General features: G+C 53.5%; 7 protein-coding genes across 7 annotated transcripts; 5 read left to right on the top strand and 2 right to left on the bottom strand.

Moving 5' to 3' along the window:
- Positions 1-646: 646 nt before the first annotated feature.
- Positions 647-2,101, top strand: CPAR01_03574 (RluA family pseudouridine synthase; the record flags this gene model as incomplete). Its single annotated transcript, XM_060487861.1, has 1 exon — positions 647-2,101. One exon carries the CDS (start codon positions 647-649, stop codon positions 2,099-2,101), a length of 1,455 nt encoding a protein of 484 aa, XP_060352067.1.
- Positions 2,102-3,830: 1,729 nt separating this feature from the next.
- Positions 3,831-4,331, top strand: CPAR01_03573 (uncharacterized protein; the record flags this gene model as incomplete). Its single annotated transcript, XM_060487860.1, has 1 exon — positions 3,831-4,331. One exon carries the CDS (start codon positions 3,831-3,833, stop codon positions 4,329-4,331), a length of 501 nt encoding a protein of 166 aa, XP_060352066.1.
- A 1,519-nt stretch (positions 4,332-5,850) lies between these two features.
- Positions 5,851-6,153, bottom strand: CPAR01_03572 (uncharacterized protein; the record flags this gene model as incomplete). Its single annotated transcript, XM_060487859.1, has 1 exon — positions 5,851-6,153. The coding sequence occupies one exon, from the start codon at positions 6,151-6,153 to the stop codon at positions 5,851-5,853; it is 303 nt and encodes a 100-aa protein (XP_060352065.1).
- Positions 6,154-7,138: 985 nt separating this feature from the next.
- CPAR01_03571 (uncharacterized protein) lies at positions 7,139-7,303 on the top strand (the record flags this gene model as incomplete). The annotated part of the gene is made up of 1 exon (XM_060487858.1): positions 7,139-7,303. One exon carries the CDS (start codon positions 7,139-7,141, stop codon positions 7,301-7,303), a length of 165 nt encoding a protein of 54 aa, XP_060352064.1.
- A 2,593-nt stretch (positions 7,304-9,896) lies between these two features.
- CPAR01_03570 (uncharacterized protein) lies at positions 9,897-11,824 on the top strand (the record flags this gene model as incomplete). The annotated part of the gene is made up of 4 exons (XM_060487857.1): positions 9,897-10,035; positions 10,222-10,488; positions 10,555-10,860; positions 10,926-11,824. The coding sequence occupies 4 exons, from the start codon at positions 9,897-9,899 to the stop codon at positions 11,822-11,824; spliced, it is 1,611 nt and encodes a 536-aa protein (XP_060352063.1).
- A 1,017-nt stretch (positions 11,825-12,841) lies between these two features.
- CPAR01_03569 (uncharacterized protein) lies at positions 12,842-13,216 on the bottom strand (the record flags this gene model as incomplete). Its single annotated transcript, XM_060487856.1, has 1 exon — positions 12,842-13,216. One exon carries the CDS (start codon positions 13,214-13,216, stop codon positions 12,842-12,844), a length of 375 nt encoding a protein of 124 aa, XP_060352062.1.
- Positions 13,217-13,853: 637 nt separating this feature from the next.
- On the top strand, positions 13,854-14,099 carry CPAR01_03568 (uncharacterized protein; the record flags this gene model as incomplete). The annotated part of the gene is made up of 1 exon (XM_060487855.1): positions 13,854-14,099. One exon carries the CDS (start codon positions 13,854-13,856, stop codon positions 14,097-14,099), a length of 246 nt encoding a protein of 81 aa, XP_060352061.1.
- Positions 14,100-14,933: the final 834 nt, after the last annotated feature.

Here is a 14,933-nt window from a genome sequence, read left to right as displayed (position 1 = left end):
AAACCTTTCGATGAAGAAGCCTTCGTAGCTTCCCACCAAGAGTTGTGGAGAAATTGTTGAGACTTTTGATTGCCGCAGTTGACTTGCAGCACAGTAGAGTTCCTAGCTGAGCCGAGGTAGAATGTCATGTTGCCACCAACTTAACAGGAGCCAATCAAATGTTGGCAGACCTATTTGGTTCAGAGCCGGAATACCTGCCCAGGGGTGCTGATTACCTGAGCCGGAAAATGGTAGGCTCTAGCTGAGATTATGTAACTACACAAGGTCTTTCCAGTGACCAATCACGCTTCTGCTGATCCACCTTTCCCGATCTCGCCCACCAAAAATCCAACTCCAGCAAAGTTCTGCCATGCCTGACCGCCAAGAATTTGTGACTCTTTCGAGATACCTATCACTACACATGCAAAGTTTGTTAGCAGTAGTTGATATCCAGGCTCCTCGAGGCAAGTAGCAAGCGACTTTCTCAAACACTACTTACTTACGACTAGTCGAAGTTTCGCACAGTTCCACAATACGCCACTTATTGCTTACACCATCGCACACCACGCCTCACAACTTGACTACCTGATCAATCCTGGCTACCCTCTTGCGTTCAGTTTGGTCCTTGGCAAGGCTGCCATTCCGACGGGAATCTCTTATGCCTGCCATGGCTTCTGATCAAATGGCACCAACGTCGGCTGCGGCCCCGCCGTCGACTGCTTCTCCCGCTGCTGAACCAGCCAAGCTACCGGATGCCCAACCGTCTGAAGCTTCCAATGAGCTGCCTGAAGTCTTGACGACGCCTACCGGCGACATGTGGCCTCGGCCTTACTTCTTCGAGGACGGTCTCCGTAGAGTTGCTCCTTATCACTTTACCTACCACACCTGGGCCAAGCAACGCTGGCGCGGTCGGAAGCTGATCGACATTTTTGAGGATGAATTCAGGGACCGCACCCTAGAGTACTACCGGTATGCCATGGAAACCGGAGCCATCGTTGTCAACGGAAAGGCAGTCGGCCCGGATCATCTGGTCAAGAATGGAGACCTTGTGAATCACACAATTCATCGCCATGAGCCCCCTGTCACAGGCGAGCCAATTCGTGTCATTCATGAAGATGACGAGATGATCGTTGTCAATAAGCCATCCGGCGTACCGGTACACCCTGCTGGTAGATACAAGTACAACACACTTATCGAGATCATGAAGTCTGAGCGAGGCGAGCATTTCCTGCCCTACCCGTGCCATCGCCTGGACCGCCTCACCAGTGGAATTCTTTTCGTCGCCAAGACACCACAGGCAGCAGTGAAGCTCACTGCTCAAATTAGAGCTCATACGGTCCGCAAAGAATATTTGGCGCGCGTTGCTGGAAAGTTTCCTGATGGCGAAATTGTCTGCGATCAGCCTATCCTCCAAATATCCCCGCGACTAGGCCTCAACCGCGTGCGAGCCAACGGAAAGTCGGCCCGTACCGTCTTCAAACGTCTGGCCTACTACCCGCCGGACACTCTGAATGACTCGGAGGCAGCTGAGCCAAAGAGTGCGGAACGACTTGCGGACGAGGAACGCCGGCCTTGGATCAAGAAAGAGGGCTACTCAATCGTTCGCTGCCTGCCCTTGACTGGCAGAACACATCAGATCCGCGTGCATCTGCAATTTGTTGGGCATCCCATTGAGAACGACCCCTTATATGCGAACCAAAGAGTTTGGGGAATTAACTTGGGATGCAACGACTCGGATGCAGTCGAGAACACGGACGAAGACATCATGTCACGCCTAGAAAGGATGGGCAAACAAGATATCGCCGACGCTGTGGCCTATCACGACGAACTGGTGGACCTGTACCAGAAGAGAAGGGCTGAAAAGCTGTCAGGAGAGCTTTGCGACGTTTGCGATACGCCGCTCTACACAGACCCCGGCGAGCACGAGCTTTCGCTCTGGCTTCACAGCCTCCGTTACGAAGATGCCGGAGGGGCTTGGAGCTACACCAGTCCGATGCCCGCGTGGGCCCTTCCTCCGGACGGCATTGACGGACCAACGGAGGTCGGAGGACTCGAAGACCTGGTGGGGGCAGTACCAGACGCAGACCCAGCGGCAGAGGCAGACCCTGAAAGTGTCGCCTGAGAATATGTACGGCGAGAACAAACATTACAGCATTTACCACGGTCCCGGACGGACCGATTGATTGACTCCACTGATCGAGTTCTCTGTTGGATTTGGGACGATTCGATACCCCGGGTCGAGGCATTTACGACCAGTTTTTTTTTTTTCTTTCGCAACAACAGATACAGCTACGAATAGAAAGCTCTGCTTGAGCATACGTGCACTCCTGCTGCATTGTACAGGAACATCGCCAAACATGGCTCAATATCAATTTCTTTCGTCAGAGACATACAAGGTTCTAAATGCGCGATGATGTACATGATGTCCATTGCTGGGAGTTGTATGGAAATTCTGTACGGAAATTCCGTACGCGACGGAATGACCGCTGACAGTCCCAGTCTGAAGGATTCGCACTTGTCCAGGGTCTCTGGAGTCTCACTGTCTCTCCCGCAGCCGACACCACACTCAGACCATAAGCCCGGAAATGCCAAGTCACTGGCCCTTGCACTTGTACTTTGGTGCACTACGGAGCGAGATCCGCAAAGCACCGGTTGAGCCAGTGATTGGTTGATTCGGAAGAAAAAAGCGGTCGTCATTAGGCTGCTAGCGCATGTATCGCCTGGATTTGGGTCAAGGAGGCGCTGGAGTACTGGACCTGGTCGAGGTACCTCAGCAGTTCCGGTACCTCGTTCTCAGAATCCGGAGAGATTTCCGCCGTTTCCCACCGCCTGACCGCTCTCCCCCTCCCCTTCCCCCCTCCTCCTCACTCTCACTCCTCCCCCCAATTGCTCTCAGCTGGCCCGCCCTGCCCTAACACCCCGACACCCTAACCAGCTGGAGCTTCGAGGCTTTCGAGGATGAGGGAAGGGTGCCCAGCGCATGCCAGGCACAGCGCCGGGTCTTACAAGCAGGGTCTGCTGCAGGCCCTGTTTTTTTCTTCTTCTGGGGATTCCGGCCTCATTGGTCTAACAGGTATCCTCCCGAAGGAACTCACAGAGGAAACGAAACATACAACGGCTGGCTTTCTGAGTCAGAATTGACATAACAGAGGTCCGAACTGGATATTGCGCCGACGAGACGGCATTCATCAGGGGTTCATCACCCCCGGGCCGGCATTGCTAAGCCCACCCCGAAATAACTCATAAAATCGCTGATTCCGGATACCCTCTTTGCTTTGTTGACGTTCTCGACGCCTTTCGCCGTGTCCGAACCCCCTCATCAACCAACAACCGAACGCCTATGACATAACTCGCAAGCAACCACATCTCATGAACAAAAATGCGAACAGCTTCGGGAGGCCGGCACGAGACGCCTTGTACGACCAAACTGCTGTAATTCACGACGCCGGACGATCAGGCTGGGGAAGAATGAGAAGCAAATGTGGCAGGGCCACCTCAGGGAGAAGAAGGAACAACGAGGGAGGGCCGCCAGAGCCAGACGGGTCTTTTGCCCCGCGGTTGGGGGAACACAAGAACTAATTGACAGCTGGAAACATCTACAAAGTACTCATCACTGAACCCAGTAGGCAGGTAGAGTGAGACTTTTTGGGCGCGGGGAGATGAGAACCAACAGATCAACCTCAGACACATCAGCAGACTTCCCATTCTCGAAAAGGGGAAGGAGCCCCCCCCCCCCGAAACGCCACAATCCCGCCAGCCTGGAAACCCTGTGAATCGCAATCCAGCTCGGCGACAGCCCATGCTTCGTTTTCCCTTTCTCGCCTCTTCGACGATGCGCCAGACTCATCGCGATGGTGGTGTCCTCGGACATGACCCTGGAACGACGAGAGGCTAGAAGAAAAATGCGAACGCCCGATGCAATGCAGAACCCAGACAGAAGAGTTCCATGGACCTTCGAGAAGCCCGCCACGCATGTCAGAGAGAATGCCGGCGCATTGCCCTTCAGTACCTGTGCGCATCTCAAGTTCTCACACCGCAACCCGAGAGTTCTCCTACACATCGAAGCAGGAGGAGGCGCACCACAGAATAAGAAAAGACCAGGGGAAAAAAGCAAAGAAGAAACAATGGACGAGAAGCAACATAGACACGCATACACACACACACACACACACACACACACCTACGCAAAGTTGCAGACACCTGCGAAATCCGGTACAGGACGCGTTGACAGCGGCGATCTCGGGTTCGCTGGGCAGGCAGCCAAGGACAGGCATTCGGTCGATTGTGCATACCGTACCTATCTGGCGGAGGTCAACACGCCGCACCGCGAGAGCGAATGTTTCTGCGAATAAGACGCTGACCGCGCTGAATCAAAGTTGGCTCGGTCAGAAGGGCGTGCCGCGAAGCTGAAAAAGTGAGACAGGATGCCGACATAAGACTCGGCAACCAGGGAGAAGACAAACACCCCCAAATTTTTGGCCTTGTACGGTCGGTCGGCCGGCCGTGGTGCTGTTGCTGGGCTCACATCTACTAACGTTCAATGGCAAGAGACTGCGACTTGTAGACAAATTGTGACCAGGGGTGCCGTATGCGCCAACCTTCATGAGCCTGCATTCCGAAAGGCGGAATATAGCAATCGGGGAAAAAGATTGACAACGGCAGTTCAGTAGCGGCATCCTGTGGGATTGGGCGACCGGAACCAGGTCCGATGATTGGAACGACCATGATGGACGCCGCCATTCAGTCGCAACATGGAGGTGTATGTACCCGCATGTGTGCGTGTATGTGCGCGCGCCGTCGCCGCTCTCTTTCTCATGCCCAATTCCATCTCTCCAAGCCAGCCAATTCGAAAGCGGTGAAAAGACAAGAATATCTCAATTTCGCGTGGCCTACCCACGACGGAATCCGAGGAAGCCGTTCGATAGTGGGCATGTGTCCAACGGAACCGATCGGGGCTCAAATGGGAGGCCCTGGGGACCTTTGGGCGACGAGGCTGGAGAGCCGTCGTGAAATCTAGGCCAGGTACAGTTTGGATCCGATCTTCGGACGTGCTAGCTGCAAAGACCGTCTTGGCCGTTGGATGAAATGTCATCGCGGCGTGGCTCACCGAAAGCTAGAAATGTCGCCAGACAAGACGGACGACGAATGTGAAGCGGGTGAGCCGATAAGTTCCTGACAATGGATCCGGCACTGATGGCACAGGGCGGTTGGTATTCAATGTTTCTGGTCGGCGAGCTAGAATGTCTCTGTCTCTCTTGCTCGTTAGGCCCGAACACGCCATTCGAAACCGCCGCCGCCGCCGTCAGGTCGCAATTCTCGTCTTAGGTATGGATTCTAATGGCTATGCAATGGAGGTGCTAGAAGGCCTCAGAAGATAGACCCAAGGCTCCCTCTTTTTTGGGTTTTTCCTCTCCAAAGGGGCGACGCAATGCACTAGCGATCGATACGCCAGTGGCTCCAACCTCTCTACTGTGTAGGTAGTGTGTACTGCGTACGTCTGGACGGACGGAGGATGTTGTGCCAGTGGAGGTGGACTAGGTGAGATTAGGTAGGGTTTCCGCACCGGAATACTCCATTTGGCAAACGGTTTCTGCTACAGTTACTAGGTAGGAGACCCCTCGAGGTTCTATGACACCACTTTGTATCGCGCCCTTTGAGTGAGAAGGGCCGACGGCGGCGGGCATTTGTGTTTTTTCTTTACTCTGGAGCCTCTTGTCCACATGGTGCCAAATCTTGCGAACTGCCCAAATTGGCTATTGCTGCTCGTCGCTTCGAATGCGAAAATATAGAGATGGCTAGTTACTCCGTAGAGTTTCTCGGTTCTTTTCGCAAGGTAAGTGCGGTCTGCCTATCGGTACGGATACGCCAATCTTACTGCCCGCACACCACGCAGCTCTTCCCCCCATCCCCCCCAAAGTCGGCCGACGACACAAGCCATGGCCTATGGCCCCATGGCAGGCCGCAAGAAGACCCTCTCTTAAAAGAGACAAGCGTGTTACGGTTGGATGTAGTGGAGGGGACAAGGTACCGGTCGGGCTGGCCGCCGCCGGAGCAGCGAAGTGGGAGCAGGTTTCCGTGCAACTTGCATGGTGCTTGGCCCAGGCATTGTAAGGTAGGTAGAGATGGTTCATGGTAGCCGGGTACGTACCGACGACGAAGTTTCCCCAGTACCATGTTTTGGAGCACGAGATGAAAGCAGCAGCAGCAGCAGCAGCCTGCTGGTCGCAGTCTCTCACAGAGTGCCAGAAACAGAGCAAGAGGAAGAGGAAGAGAGAGAAAGAGGGGCCTCAAGTTCGAGGGTGAGGTGCTGTTCAGCGCTGTTCAGTGCTGTTGCTCTCCCCGGTCGATAATGGTGTACCTTAGGACTTAGGTATCCAGTAACAGACCACTCTTCTACGCTGTCTCTCCCTCGATGCTGACCTTCTAACTGGGCTGTTGCGGTCGCTGCTGGGCCGCGTATCGGCGCCCACCAAGCTACGACAGGTCTGGCTTTAGCGTAAAGTTTATTTCTCGCGTAGTGGATACGTACCACCCCCTTCACCTATCGTAAGGTATCTCTCCACCTTTTCCCACAGTTTACCTCTGGGCCCCGACTGACCTCACCGGCAGCGGGCCCCTGATCCTCACACACTCACCTCACACTTCACCTTTCGTTCCTCAATCACTTCCCGGTTAACTCATAATGGAACTTGACATGCCTCTCCTCATCTATTGCGCGCGCGCGTGTTTGTGTGTATGTGTGTGTGTGTGTCTGTATGAGCGAGAGTGAGTGTAGTAGGTAGCATACGAATGTTCGACCGGTGTGTGTGTGTGCCCACAATCAATTCGATACCCAGAGAGAGCGAGTCCATCCTCCTCCATTCCCTTCTCGGATACACACACTTCTTCGTACCTACTTCATCGACCACTCACACCCTCACATCACATATGGGCAGTGTATGCGATTGTGTTTTGCTAAACCATCCCTGAGCGCGCACTTCCCGCCCACGGCCGCACCTCTGCGCTCTGCTGCCCATTGGTGCTTTCCGGGTCCGAGAGATACAGAAGTACTCTCGCTCTCTCTGTCTCTCTCTTTCCCTGTACGGATCGGATACGCCTTGGCCCTTAAGTGCTTCCTAGCATCCGTATGTAGGTGATAACCCTTACGGAGAAGTCCAAGATGACAAGGCCTGTCGGCGCGGCAAGAGAGGATAAAAAAACATCATTTCGTCATTGTATCGCAAACCCCCCGGTCATCGGAGGCTGGCCGAAGGTTTCCATGGGCTGCTGGGCATGCGTTAGCAAATGCAGCGGTGCAGCAGTGCTGAGCCTCGAGCAGAATTGAGGCTTATGCCGTGTGGCCCTACTGGCTCAGCCTGGCCTGGCACTGGCACCGGCACTGATACTGGCACTGGCACGCCTGGCTGGCTCTTCGTCTTCTTCAACCTAAGCCTTTCGTAGAATGGGACGACATTGCGCGCGGATGGTGGTGTTCGGGCTGGGATTGAGGTCAACCACAGGTCAAACCAAACACGCATCATGATCACCCCAAACTCCAGCCTCTGAGGATCTGGACATGTCTTTTTCCGCCCCTCAATTCTACGAATGCACACGGAGTACACAATATGGATTTGAACGAGATAGGTATTGGAGATTAACTCACCTTTCTTGGTCTGGGCGTTCCATGGGCTGGCCACACACAGGCCATGCCGCCATGGACATGCCATGGGTGTGGCTATTCCGAGCATCAGCCGGATGGGACTGTTGCTTTTCAGAGTTCCTCGTTCGTCCTCGTAGATGCTGGTATTCAACAGGACTCGTCACCCGCTTTGCAAGGCCCCCCCGTTCCGAGCCGTCAGGTCAACGCAATATGTAAGCCCAGACGGGATTATCTCGTCTTTCTTCAGCGAGCCCACCTCCTCATACGCATTTATGGATAAGGCGGACAGGACAGGGCCATGGCCCATGGGAGGGTACAGCAGCGTTTATGGGCCATGGCAGGGCAAGGCAATCCGCAAGACCATACAAGGTCAAGTGCGGGAGGAGGAGTCGGAGTTTGATTTGGTTGTCAACTTCAACGGATCCGACAAGGCACCTGGGTACCTTTTCCTTTCCCGTAACCTTGGCTTTGCCTTGCCTTGCTTTGCCCATTCCTTGCCGGCTTTGCCCTTCGTCACCTCACCCAGCCCAGCAGCTAACCTTTTCCCAACTCTATGCTTGCCTTACTTACCTTTGACCCCGTTTACGTTTCCCTACCTGCGGTACGGATAAGCAACCCCACCGGGAACCCGTTCGCTGAGATCGAGAGTCGGACTCGAGCCAGCAAGAGCCACAATCACGGGGCAGGAGGTTGCCCACCCACATCGACTGCTACTGCTTGAGGATCTCCCCCTGCAGATACAGTATCCGTGAGAGAGAGCACTTCCTTCCCGTCACCCTGCCCCAACTCTCGCTCGCTCTCACACCCATTCTCTCTCTCTCTCTCTCTCTCCAGTCTCCAGACAGACACAACGAGGACCAGAGGAAAGACAAACCCAAAACCTAACCGAACGAATGTTCTTTGGTTTGGGGGAAGAATGCTGCCCAGCCTGGATACCGGCATAGCGGCGGAATCTGGCTCGCAGCAATTCCTCGCTCGATTTCCGCGGCGACTAGTTACACCTTCAAAGTAACTTGAAGAAGCTTGTTGCCTCCGCGTCAAAACACGTAGTTTCCCACTATGAGGCACACGCAGCACAAAAAAAAAAAAAAAGCACCCGTATCCCAGGCATGCGAATGTGGTGGCCCATCCATCACATTACCTAAGGTAAAGAGGCATCTCACAGTTCTCACTTCTGTTGTTCTCCTAGATTCACCTCACACAAGGTTGTCCCTCACGCCTCCCCTGGTTTCATCTCACGCCCCCTCTTACCATCACGCACCCCCTCTTCTTCCACACCCCCTCCTTCTTCACACCCCTGCCCCGTCGAGGCCGATAGGTAACTGGCAGTCGGAAGGTACATGTCTACATCGCTGCAGTCGAGTGAATCTGTGTAACTTCCACCCCCCCGGTCCCGTCCTGCTCGCTGCCTTGCCTCACCCGCTTCTCTCGTCCTCTTCTTCGCCTTCTCCCATGTTCCCTGCCGCTGTCTTGTCCCTCTCCTCTGATCAGACCCCTGCCACTCGCCTCTATCCCCCAGCCCATCCTTGGGAGATCTGTAAGTTGTTCTCAAGTGAGTTAGTAATTTGCGCCATGTCTGTGCCCAACATCGACTGTCATGTGCCAAGTTACGTCTCTTCACCGATACTCTCAACCCTTCCTCTGTCTTCGAAGCACTCAGGGCCCGTTGTACCTACGGCTCCTTGGATACTTTCTACGCGGCGTGATCTCTCTGCTCTGCCATCCTTTCCATTCTCACCCTACACCTACGAATACACTCCCCTACCTACCACCTCACTTACGGTACAGTCCCACGTCCTTGCCCTCGAGACTGGGCTGCTTTAGCCCGGATGCTTGCATCTCCATCGAACCCCTGCTCCAGACTTCCCTACCTTATGTGCTGCTACTTCTAGTGCCCTTCATGGACCTAGGAGGTAGCGGTACGGTACAGTACGTACCTGTCCTCTTCTTGCTTGTCTTGTCTCTCTTCATCCTCAACCTTTACCAAAAGTCACTGGCCCTGTCTCCTTCTCTACCCCCTAGATCCATGCTCATCTAGTACGTACCTTCGTACTGAGGTACTCGTCCCTCCTAGCTGCCCTGAAACTACTTTGCCGCCGGCATTCGAAGGGCCTGTTCTTGTGTCTGCTCCTGTCGTCAATAGATCTTATAACTCCAAGATGCGCTCCTCTCGATCTTCTTGATTTGATCCCTGCCTTGACAACTCGAACAACAAACAACTTCACCTCGTCGCCAGACCCGTCTCTCTCTTCCTACATTCAGTCTTCTGCCTTAGAGCATGGCCCATACTGCCGTTGCCAACACTCGATCCAGACCTGTTACCATTACCGTTGTTGCACACCACGACGAGAAGTACGCCGCCGACAACATGACACGATCAGCTTCTGCAGAGCCTACGAAGCCCACCAAGCGCAAGGGTACGCATCACCAGCACCCCTCATGAGATGTCGACGACGACGGCGGCGGTTATGCGGTTCTACCCTTCTGCCGTCTTCGCCTCGATCATCCCCCACCTCCCTCCTTAGCTCCTACTCTACCACCATCGTCCCCTTCCACGTTCTCATGTACGAATAATATATTGACTTGGACGCCTTCCTCAACAGGCACCAGAAGCGTCTCAACCCTGACGCCCTCCCAGCTTGCGCGTAAGCGTGCCAATGACAGAGAAGCACAGCGCGCCATCAGAGCTAGAACGAAAGAGCACATTGAGCGTCTTGAGCGCGAGCTTGAGGAGCTCAAGAGCGAGCGCGGCCGCGATCAGAGCCAGACCGTCCAGGAGCTTTTGCGCAAGAACAAGGCACTTGAAGAGGAATTGTTCAAGCTCAGAGAGAGCATGGGCGTTCCCAACGGGCAGTCCTACCCAAACTCAGGTACGGCTGCTTCCATTGCCTCGTCTTCTGCCTGGCTGCCTCTGGTTCGTGCTGACTCGGCTCCAGTGTACGACGACAATCTGAGCTCTATTAGCGGCGCAGTTCCCAGTCCTCGATCCTCGCCATTTCCATCAAACGGTGACTACAACGTCATGCAAGAACTCGGTCCTTCTTACGTGCCCATGCCGGATGCGTCAGAGTCATGGGGCCCAGGCATTTCCGTCTCCGTTCCTTCGACCGTTTCAAGCCCGTCATCATCCGCCAACACCGATGAGTACGGCGCAGGCTACATCCCCACGAGCGTCCCCGCGCCGATGATGGATGCCCGAAGCATCCCGGCAAAGATGAGTGAATATGATGATGTCGACTCTGGTAAGTTGTCTTCCCTATGTCCGGTGGTTGGGTTGCAACGCAATTCTGAGACGCTAACCACTCAGCTTCTAGACGCTGGATACCCTCACAGTCACCACTCAATGCCTCATCAGTCGCAGGTTCCCATCTCTCATCATCATCAGCCGTATCTTCATCACCAGCAGTCGTGGAATTCGTATCCAACTCCGGTGTACTACCAACAACCGTCAGCTCATTGATTCGCCAGCCTGGCACCACCCTTTGGGAGATTCCGACCCTCATCGTCCCGCCGACTTGTCGAATCGACCAGTTGATTGTCGGCTTCATACAGGACTGCCGCCGATTGTCACAACTGAAGTCTCTCGACAACCTCCTCCGACCTGCTAGGGTCAATGTGAAGAATTTCCTCGAGTATCATCCGGCTTCGCCTACAACAGAACCTCCACGATGCCAGCTAGCCGACCTTGATCGAGCTGCTTCCACAACAGTCACGGGTCCCGGCGTCAAGCACCCCATGGCTGAGCTCATTACCGCTCTCGTCAACAAGGCAGGCGTCACCAACGTCATTGAACGCTTAGCGGTCTTCGCCGTCATCCAACGAGCCATCGCCTGGCTGGTGCACCCAACGCGTGAGGCCTACCAGGCCATTGTGCCTGAACTCACACCGAAACCGTGCCAGACTAGAATCCCGCATCCTCAGTGGGTTGATCTCATCCTTTGGGCACCTCTGCGCACTGCCATTATCGAACGCCAGGAGTTGTACGCGAACGAAGAATTTCAAGGCGTATACTCGTCTAGCTTGAGACTGATCAATTGGCCATGCCGGCCAATTGACGCCTTGGTGGTCGACCCGCAATCTGGAGAGATGTGGCTTAGCGACACGTTTACTACACACGCAATGCGCCTCGAAAACTGGCGCCTTAATGAGAACTTTGTTCGCCGTTACCCCGAACTTCGTGGCTGTGTTGCAGTCGAAGGTTCCTGAGACGGATACGATACTTGGCGCCAAATTCTTCACCTATCTACTTGTCCATACTTCACAACTCGGAGCTATTAGTCTCCAATTTTCTTTCACGTCCTCCTTCCTCCTTTGTTATGAGAATGGAGTTTCATTCTAGCTGGAATGGGATGGGACCTCTCAAGGGGGAAACACATCAAACACACACACACACGCGCGCGCACACACACTTTGCCTGATTGGGTCTGTTGTAGTAGATAAAAACAAAAACGGGTTGGCTTCGTCATGGCATTCGAATGCGGGCCAGGAGAGCATGGTGGCTGGGACTGCTTCAATTCTTTTCACTCACGACTTTTTTTCCTTCTTCTTTTTACCCGCGATACCGGTACATCAGAAATAGGGTGGAGGACTTCTGCGACCAACCCCAAATTATCACTGCTTTTTTGTTGTTCTTCAAACTGCCGAGAGACTTGGAGAAAGGAAGGCGCTTTACAGGATTTTTGGAGGTTTTCTTATTTCCTCGCCTTTTGTTTATCATCATTTTGGGTACCAAACCATTGGGCGGTTTTAGACTTTCTTGGGGAAACGGGGGATGATACACACACATTCTGGGATGGAATTAAAAGAATGTGAATATGGACTTTTTGATGTTTAACCATAGTTAAGCGGGCTGGAGAGGATAAATCTCATCCAGACCTCGCCAGAAACAAACTACAAAATTTGATGAACAGATTTTACACAAACACATGCTTTGGAGAGAGAAAGTGGCCCTATCGACTCGTGATCTTTAACTCCAAGGACTTGGTTGCAACATCATGTGCTCACGATGCTTTCATGAGTTCAGTCGAGCGCGCGCGGGAGACGTGTGGGCAGGAGGGAAGGGGCATGAGATTTGACAGAGATGGGGTCGCTAGTTGATGTTGGGTAGTTTCGGGATGGAACTCTGTCGTCTAGAAAGGCAGATGATGACAACATAGGGACCGCCGATCATCAACTCCCTCGAGTCGCGTTTTGCCTGTCACACAACACTACGGGGAGTATAGACTATAGTACACCCCCGGCTACCACAATGCCGCAACAAGATGCCGCAGTGAGAAAAGGGACAGAGACTCCGACGAGAGACAGAGAGAAAGAGAGAGAGACTTCGAACCGAGAGAGAGGGTCAACTTCGGTTGCGTGTTTGGGAGTTTGGACTAATCCGAGGAACCGAACCAGAATACCTAATAGTAATACCAAGTATACCAAGACCAAATCTTGGAAAGAACGGCAACAGTCGAAAACTCTATGTTGGCTACCCCTGCTCCTCGCCTGCGGGAGCGTTTTCTGCATGGCTGGGCTGTAGACGAAAGGAGAGAGAGAGGGAGAGAGAGATGGGAGATGGGATAGATACCTCAGACAAACCACCCACCACCCATCCATCCAGTGACCACCCCCATTACCCCATTACGCATCATGGCATGGTCATACTACGGAAACTCCGTCCTGCAGCTCCTTCACACAAGTGATGAGACTTGATCCAACCGAAGGGGGGGGGGGTCAAGGTCTATCTCTTTTTGGCTCATTGAGATGGAGAGAGAGAGGGTCTCCAACCTGCAAAGTCCAAGACTTTTCTTTTGCTCCTCGCTATGCAGTATGCAAATGAGCTGTAAAAGACCTTGCAAGAGCTGTCGACAGAAAGTGCCTTTTTTTGTCTTTGTCTCCTCAGATGAGCATGGTCCAATCAAGGAAAGCCGTCTTAACCGTTTTACACTTTCTCTGCTTCTGCTTGTCCCTCTCTGTGTCTCTCGCTTTGGTCATTAGGTTGGCTTAATGCTGTCCGATAGGATGCGTTCCATCTCCTCTGACCATACTGAGCCGAGCCGGGCCGGGCGCTGGCTGCTGCTGTGTTGTCTTTCGCCCTGCTGACATCACAAGGACCCATGTTCCCATTGAACTGTTGACAGGGCTTAGCTAGGGGACCGGTAACCGCACCACCAAAGACTTGACCAGGTCAGCTCTCTCTCGGCCGGAGACAAGAAGGAGATCGAGACAGGATGACAAGGTAAAGAAAAAGTCTATGTCCGGATCGCCGCGCCCATCAGACAAGAAAGAGCCCACATTTACCATAGTAGATGGTGGTACCAACGAGTTCCAATTGGCAATAAGAGACAGAGGGGCAGGGAACCGTAGACGGTTAACATGGGGGGTCCCTCAGACAAGGGGAGGCGCCCTTGCCGAATGGATAGACGCACAAACCGCGCGAGTGCCCGCTCTGCCCGTCCTCCTTCTGCAACGCCCTGCTGTAGTGGTGGTTTGTAAATGAAATTCAATCTATCGCTCGAACGCTTCCCACCTCATATTTCTGCCTTCAATCTCTCTGTTGCAAAGAGGCCAATCTCTCTCGTCTCCTGATGTGAGCAGAAAAAGATCCATAGATTCAGAGTAAGGTAGAATCGAGCTGGGCGTATCCACTCACACTCCTACACCGGTGAACTCTGTGTTCAATTTTCCTCGATCCGAGCGGAAACGAGCAAGGCCAAGCCTGAATGGGCGCATCGAAAACCCTGGGAAGAGAAGGTCGCAGTATCGTCAACGTTGCTTGGACCCTCTCCCTCTTCTCTTCATCCGGTATGGTTAGCAGTTCGTGTCTATCGGGGTGACAAGCAACTCGGCCAGTCCCATGCAACACCTTGAAAAGATGATGAGCAGAGACCCCCAATGTACCTGTGAAGAATCGCCAAAAAAAAAAAAAAAAAAGACAAGAAAAACAAAAAGAAACATCAGAAAGCGGTCGACCTGACGGTCGGTCAATCATTACAGCCCGTCATCCACAAATGCAATCAATACATGATTACTTAGTTCCACCGGGTTCCCGAAGTGAACAGCCGGCCCTGGTCCTTGATCGCTGTTCGTGGCATGTATCAAAAATGATAGAAGCCCAGAGCCTCACAGCTCAACTGTCTCGTCGAGGAAGGGATCTTCTAAGCGCATGCTGCTATCTTAAGCGATGTGATAAATTAGCCGATGGGAGAGGGAAGCGACAGGAATCCCCCCGACTTGGCAAAACCATCACAACGGCCAACCAAACGCACATGCTGTTGATCTGAAAGGTGCGATGGGGACGGACGGGGGTGAAGGGTATCGGCCTGGTCGGCGG

Source organism: Colletotrichum paranaense (assembly GCF_030867605.1).
Source record: "Colletotrichum paranaense strain IMI 384185 chromosome Unknown Scaffold_3.1, whole genome shotgun sequence".
NCBI lineage: Eukaryota > Fungi > Ascomycota > Sordariomycetes > Glomerellales > Glomerellaceae > Colletotrichum > Colletotrichum paranaense.
Note: the sequence above shows the minus strand (reverse complement) of the source record. Positions and strands in the feature narration are given on the sequence as shown.